Raw genomic sequence first — 8075 nt, 5'->3', positions numbered from 1 at the left:
TCTGTAACATTTTTTCTTTTCTTTCTCTCTTATTTTTCTTTCTACTTTCTGTATTTTTTATACTTTTATTTTCTTTCTTGGTATTTTTGTTGCAATCATTAACCTGGATTTCAGGAGAAATGTGTAAAGACAAGTTGCTTTTATAATCCGAAAAAGTGATCAGTTTTCTCCGATTTTGCATAACACAACCCGTTTAACACAATTTATCAGTAAGTGAAACCCATAACAAAGCTTTCAAATTTAATATGGTATTAAGGTAAATCAGTTTTTAATTTTTGACTGACCTAGCTATTTTCCTTATTTTTAATCTGAAGTACAAGTTTGGTTAATTTGCAAATTACCTTTTATTTCTTCTTTTTAATTTTTTTTTTTTTCATTTATCTTTCTTTCTGGACATAATTTTATTTTTAAAAATTTTAGTTCGGATATTTTTTAAAATAATTTTTGTGCAGATATCTTAATAGGTAATTTAATTTGTCACAATCGGGTGTTAGGAAATTCTAATATTTTCATTTCTTTTAAACGTGTTTTTGAAGTGTATTTCGTTATTAAATTTTTCAATTTGTGTTTGATCATTTTCCTATCTGTATGCTGGAATTAAAGTTCAGAAATAAAGAAACGATTCGTTTATGGAAATTACTGAGCTAGAACAGAGCTATGAACTAATTACCAACGTTGGACTAAAACATTAATGTCTGGCTTCACATTTCAATTCAAATTCTAAAAACAAGTATTTTATTCATTTTCCAAAGTATTTGTATGAGTTTTAACTTTTTATAATTCAATTTATAATTTTTGTCACACCGCAATTGCATTCATATATCAATATCAACAATTATTGTAGTTGCATTTAGAAGAGAAAATTTTTAATGGCATTTTCATCTTAACCCTACACACTATATAGTAAAACAAAAATATAAATTCTACCAATTAATAAATCATAAAAACTGTAACACATTCAACAATAAATATGGAAATAATTTCTCGAAACATTTTTTATGCCAATCAATTCACTGAAAATAAAAATTTCAAGAAAAAAAAATTAAACAATAAATATAATCAATGTTTAAAAAAAAAATTGCTTCAATTGAAACATCAAGTATGAGGGGAAAAAAATTTAAAATCATAATCTAAGATTTTTGCTATTCACATGAGTACCTTTTTCTTTATTAATCAATAAAAATTCAAGAAATTGTTTTATGAGAATAGTAAAAAAAATTAACAAAAAGGAAACATGAAAAAGTTCGAATTAGTTCAAAAAGATATTTTGAAAACCGCAACATCAGAGATGAAACTTGATAGGAAAAAAAATTGTTTCTTCGATTCCAAAACACATTTTGAAAATCACAACATCAGATGAAAGTTGTTTTGTTTCTTTGTTAAGAGGAATCATAAATTAACACCGATAGTAAAGGAGAAATTGAAGCTTATTTTTCTTTGAGTTGTACACCATTCCGGGGTGTGAGATATAAAATGCTACAATTTCCGGAAGGGATAAGGTTTCAAATCGAAAACTTTTTAACTTCTATCAGGAGTCCAATGCAGATTTTCTTTTTTGTCCAAGAGGGGAGAAAAAGATCGAATTCAGCTTACAGATAACATAAAAGCTTTTTATGTTTTATATAAATATACANATAATAAAAGTCTTACAAGCGTAATTTTGAACATATGTTATTGATAATTTTTTTTATTCAAAAATACAAGAAATTTTACTTTAAAATATCAAAAAATACTTATTTCATTAAAGTTTCCTTTTAAAACTTTTTAAGGCTGTGTTGTTCCATACTAGACAGTTGCTCCATATCATGAACAAAGATTTGAAAATTTAATCAATTGTATTTATAAAACAGCATAAACCACAAAACGTCGCAAAAAAAAATCCAAAATGAAAATAAATTTAATCCAAAACTAAATTCGTAATTGATCAATTAATGCATTAAGTATTCACTACAATGATAATTTCAATGAATGTTAGGTCTCATGTATATTCATTTATAATTAAGAAATGAACTATTCCAACTATGCTAAAATTTATACTGCAACCACATTTGAATTTTTTTTTAAATAGTTATTCAGTGGAAAAAAATATTAAATAACATTTAACTTCTGTTTTATTAAGTATTTAGAAAAATCAATAAATTTAACGAAAGAAACGGGATAGGTTAATCACAGTAACGATTTAATAAGAGAAGTATGAAAGTGCACAGTTTTATGATTAATTAAAAATCAATTTAAGATAATTAAAAAAATTAATTTCCATAGATAATTATCATTTTTGATACACATAAAATAACATTAAATTTTTCACTGCCAAGAAATAAATCAAATTGGATATGAAAATGACAGTTAATTTCGAGGAAAAATGCAAGTAGTAGTTACGTTTCAAAATCAAGCTAATTTAATTAATGAATATCTAGCCCATATTAATACGGAACGATGTATAAGGATATATCCACGGCCGTGGATATATCCTTATACATCGTATCCTTCTCCACTGAGCCATTGAAACCATTTGTTCATTAATCTATTAATGGTTAAAACAATACAAGTGAAAGTTTTAAAAAAGGTAGCAAGAATAAATGACGTGTCTCCTTTTCATTAAAGTTATGGATATCAAACTTTTAAAGTAGCAATGAAAAAACAAATTACAGTACAGAACCCGTTATCCGGAAATCAGAAAACCGGAAAACCAGATAACCGGAATGAAATTCGGAACCGGAAATTAATTTTCTTCCATTAAAAAAATTTTTTTTTCTTGCAAGATTTTGAGCCCATTTTGTTATTTAGAGCGTACGGCGTATCGAGTTGACGAAAGAACTGATTTAGAGGACGGATCAAAAGCCGTTTGTAGACGAATCTCACATAAGCACAAATAGCTTATATATGTTATTAATGTTAATAATAACATTAATAACATATATAAGCCTGTATATAATTTTTATTTCATAATTTCTTTCCTTATTTAAACTTAAGTGTATTATTATTTATCATTTTTTATTATTTCTAAAACTATTTCAAAATAATTTTTTAGTTTCGTTTTATAAACATTAAAAAAACGGCATTTTGTAGCGATTCAGAAAACCGGAAAAATCAGTTATCCGGAATAGCGATGGTCCCGATCGTTCCGGATAATCGGTTTCCTACTGTAGTAATTTTAATATAAAACCCTTCTTTTTTAATTTACTGTCGCTTAACAAATAAAAAGTTTTTCGTGTGACTGTACGTGCAAGTGTAAAACAGTTTTGTTAAAAAATATGTTGAACTTATAAAGTGACATAGTTAAAAAACATGTTAGACTCATTAAATAAAGTGATTTTCAGTTAAGAAAATATTTTGCAATTTACTTCTTGTTTTTTATACATTTTAAGATGTTCCCATTACCTTTTAAGCTATCTAAAAATAAAAAGGGGATTCTAATTTTTATTTATTTATTTTGCTTTTGTGCCCGCTGTACAAAATGTCTTATTTTAATCAGATGATAAAACTTAACCTCTCGAGATCAGAACTTTAAATAAGAATGGAAAATGCGATTCTTTTTTCAAATATCTTAATAAGCTCATAAATATGATAAAATATAATTTTTTCAGAAGAATTCGATTCATTGAACTTAATTAAGTTTTTAGTGATTTTTAATTATTAGATTAAAAGTTTCACTTTTTTCCATAATGATATTTTTAATATGTATCTCTTAAAAATTTGTTCACGCATACGATAGACTCACAATATGCCATATAATTGTCCGAAAGGTTACTTGAATTCAAACATTTCTGAAACTTTTTCATCGTAATTAAAAACTTCAATTTACGAAGGCAAATAAAATTATGCTTTTAGATAGACAATCAATTTGTAATGGCACAAACAGAAAAAAAAGCATTAAATAAAATTTTTGGAATGATAGGAGTGCATTAAATATTGCTCAATATATTGGACGCAGGGATATTGTAATTTCGCATAATTAAAAATATCTCTTATAGTTCAATATTTCTAAAAATAATTTTAATTATCAAACTTTTGATCGCAAATAAGATTTAAGATATATGTTCCATAAAATGCGTTTAAAAATATGTGTGCTACACAATTATTAAAAAAAAATTTGACAAAACTTCGAAATTTTCTAAAGTTTTATTATGAAAAATCACACGAAATGCCTTTATTTTTAAAGTTTCTACCAAATGCGAAATATCAATTTTTATAATACTTATTATAGACCTTACTGCTGACCGAAAATTTAAACGAAAGAAATTTAAAAGAAAGAACTTATTTTAAATAAAATATAATGCAAGAGCTTTTTTAATTACGTGTCATTAAAGAGGAGAGTTAATTTACATCTTATAGTTAATTAAATTTTTATTTACATCAATTAATTAGTAATTATTTACATTGTCATTATTATCTATTAATTAATTTACTAATGATAAAAATTTTTGAATTGTAAGGTAGTAAAATTTTTTCATATTCTGACTCTTCAAATTTTTTAAAAATAATTCTTATTTTTAATGATATTTGATTGGTGAAAAATTGATTAAAATATTAGTTTGAAGAGCTAATTATTGAATGCTTATGAGATGGTACTTCATTGTATCATTATATTGCCAAAATTTCAATTATTTGCAGCAGTTATTTATTGTAGTTTATAAATAATTATTTACATTTTTGTTACAAAACAATTTTCTGAATTAATTCATTAATCATAAAAATTTTTGAATTGTAAGGTATTAAAATTTTTTCAGAATTTACAAATTTTTTGCAGAATTTTCAAGTCTTCAATGAATGATTATGAGATGGTATTTTATTTTATCATTACATTGCCAAAATTTTAATTATTTACAGCAGTTATTTATTGTAGTTTTATAAATAATTATTTACATTTTTGTTACAAAACAATCCTCTTTGGGAAGCTTAATGCATAAATTCCTTTGCAGATGTGTAGATAACTCACAAAAAAATTTGCATAAGAATAGCATAAATAGCATAAGAAAAAAAATCTTAATTTTTTAAGATTTGTGAGGATTTTCTTAAAAAATAAGCACTTTTTCAGAGAGTCTGAGCTAAAAAAATAAAATAAAGAAAGAAAAAACAGAACAAAATTAAAAAATTAAATACGTTAATTATACATAACTCTGCGTGTTTAATGCATGCAATTGAATGCCAAGACTATTGATTAAAAAAGAAATCATCGTTGATCATCTACCATATATCGTTGATCATTTATCATATCATCGTTGATCGTATGTTGAGCTCGGAAAGACTTTAATTTAATTTTTGCATATTTCGGAAAATGAAGAGTTTAGTTGAAAACATCGACTTTATTTAGTTTTGCATAGAAGAAAATCTCGTTCGATATCTTTACCAATGAAACATATGTTTGACATTTTAAATTTTCTTAACAAAACAAAATTAAATTTAAGCATTTTTTTTTAGATAAAAATGAATAAGGTTAAATTAATTTCAACCATACTATTAAAAATAATTATTTTAAAATCTAAATTCATATAAAAAACTTTTTTGTTCGGAAATAGAAAAAAAAATTAATTTTTGACTCACCTGTTGAAAAAAGTGTGAGTAAAGCCTCCCCACTCGGAATACCCGAGCAGGAAGGTCCGTCCCATCGGGGGTCCCCCGTTGTCACAAATTCCTCAAGAATCATTATAAGGTATCCTAATATTTATCATTTTATTAATCACTCAATATCTTACCCTATCATCAGAAAAGAAATATTATGAACTGTTTTCGCTCAGACTGAAAGTTCATGAATGAACAACAGTTCCAGCCCACTTTCCGTATTTGGAAAGTGTTCTGTAAATGTGACCAATCACGATCTTTACGCTTATAAGTGACGTTTTGAAACGTAGAACTTCGTCAAAAGACGCGTTACTATTTATTTGATGTCGTGTATGGTATCTAAAATTGTTTTAACTCTTTTATTCTAAAACAGAAACTTACCAATCAACGTTTTTTGAGCATTTTATTGAGTAATATAATATTTGTGTAAGAGAGAAACCTAAAAACGCGAAATGAATAAACTTTTTAGAAAAGAGTGCATCGACTCTCTTCGTGTCGTTGAAGTCCATATATGGTAGCCGAAGATCTCCGAAGAAAGCCGAATGCATACGTCATAAGTATAGCGAGGGATGAAAGGTGAAATTTTTTCTTTATTTTAATTACTCTTTAGGAGTGGCTCAGTTGCGTTGGAGAATTGTGTGGGCGATTAGACAGCGAAGAGTTCTCTACTTAAACTTCGGTGATAGAAACCCCAATAATTTAACAAACAAATGATTTCAGAAAACGTTTTACATGCTTGTTTTGTTTTTGTTGCTTAATTTAAGAAAATTTAAAAATTGTATTATGCTTGGAAACTTTACTTTTGTTTTGTTTAAAAACAATTATGTTTAATACCTCATAATACATTTTTATATAGTTATTGTTTTTCAAAAGGTAGCGTTAAATTAGAATGAACAAAAAAAAATACTTCCGAAAGTTTTTATCACTAGAATTTTTATTTTTAAATGAAATTTAGTTGTTGTTTTGCCGCATATCTCTCTAAGATGTTAATTTTCAGGTAAATACGAGATACTTGTGAACTTTTCCTGCATTTTTAGTTCTCGTTTAGATTGTTAACACTGTAGTTCTTGCTTCAGACATAGTTTTTAGCACCGTTTGTTACCTCGAATAGATATTATCGTATATTCCTCTTAAATTTTTCTTCTTCATGCTATTACAATACAGTATTCAGAGTACAAACAGTGAGTAGAAAAAGAGGGACCACCCTGAATAACTTTTGATTCAATAATCCAATCTTCGCGTTTTAGGTTCTTATAGGTTCAAAGGGGGTGACCTCAAATATAATAATAAATTAGATAGGGGTTAGCAGCAATCTGGGAAATATGGTCCCGATAGTTTTGTCAGTAGAGCGGCCCAAAGTTTGGATCCCTTAATGTTAATTTTCCTTTTCATCACCATATCTCGAGAAGTTTTTAAGAGAATTGAAAAATATTTGAGCACTATTATAAAATTCGATATTCGGTATTGTAAAATTCACACAATTATAAATATCCAAAAATAATTCCCTGCAAAATTTAACTTTTATTAAATATTTATTATTTTATTTTATAACAGTTTAAAATAATTTGAATAGTAAGATCTCTAATTTGTTTACATATTTTTAAAATTCTTATTTTACATGGCTAAATACAATTGAGCGAAATCGATCGAACAGTTAAGGAGAAATTGAATTATAAACGCTGGAATTTTTTAAAATTTGATTTCTAAGGAACTATTCGAACGATTTCGCTCAAATCTTGAATTTTATCGTGCAAATTTCGATTCTTTAAATTGATGTAAAAATTGCATACCTTACACTTTAAAAGTTTTTCGACTATTACTAAATAAAATAATAAAAAAATATTAAATACTTACAAAAAGGTAATTTTTGCACTGAACTACCTTTGGATAAACGAATTGTATAATCGTGTGAAAAAAATTGTTTGATTCGCTTAAAAAGTTCCCTAGATGTGGCGCAGCAAAGCGTAAAATTAACATTCAGGGGTCCAAACTTTGGACAGCTCTACTCACCAAACAATTAGGACCCTATTTCTCACATTGAGACTACCCCTTACATACAAAAGTTGCAATCCACCGAAAAAAGAAGAAAAAGTCCGTTTTTTGCTTGATTTCGTAACTTCAAATATCGTCTGTACTAATTGATTAGCATATTTGAATCCGTCCCCCCCAACCATTAGGTTTTGGAACGTAAAAATCCAATCATTAGATCAAAAGTTATTTAGAATGGTATTTTTTGCACACTATACTATTTTTGTGCAGCAGAAAAGGTTCAACTCACCTTGAGTTTACTGTCTCTCCATTACGTTTCAATGATAGGATGTACTAAGCGACAAATGATTCATCTTAAATTTACAGACCGAATCACTTTGATCTAATAATCGGATTTGAAAGCTCTTTATTCTTTGAGAGCCTAGCGTAAAATATGCTATTTAATTAGAGCAGACAATATTTTTTTATGTTACAAAATCGGACACTAAAACTTACGTTCTTTGAATAAGGATTTTTTTTTTTTT

General features: G+C 26.5%; 1 protein-coding gene across 1 annotated transcript in view; it reads right to left on the bottom strand.

Annotated features, from left to right (window-relative positions):
* LOC107440031 (early growth response protein 1-A-like) overlaps positions 1-5753 on the bottom strand; it is a 17693-nt gene extending 11940 nt beyond the window's left edge. Inside the window, exon 1 of the mRNA XM_016052811.3 lies at positions 5545-5753. Coding sequence (XP_015908297.1) covers positions 5545-5647 — 103 coding nt within the window. The 5' untranslated portion in view covers positions 5648-5753. The remainder of the gene's footprint in view (positions 1-5544) is intronic.
* Between the last annotated feature and the right edge of the window lie 2322 nt (positions 5754-8075).

The sequence above is a fragment of the Parasteatoda tepidariorum genome, chromosome X1 (assembly GCF_043381705.1).
Source record: "Parasteatoda tepidariorum isolate YZ-2023 chromosome X1, CAS_Ptep_4.0, whole genome shotgun sequence".
Classification (NCBI taxonomy): domain Eukaryota; kingdom Metazoa; phylum Arthropoda; class Arachnida; order Araneae; family Theridiidae; genus Parasteatoda; species Parasteatoda tepidariorum.
Note: the sequence above shows the minus strand (reverse complement) of the source record. Positions and strands in the feature narration are given on the sequence as shown.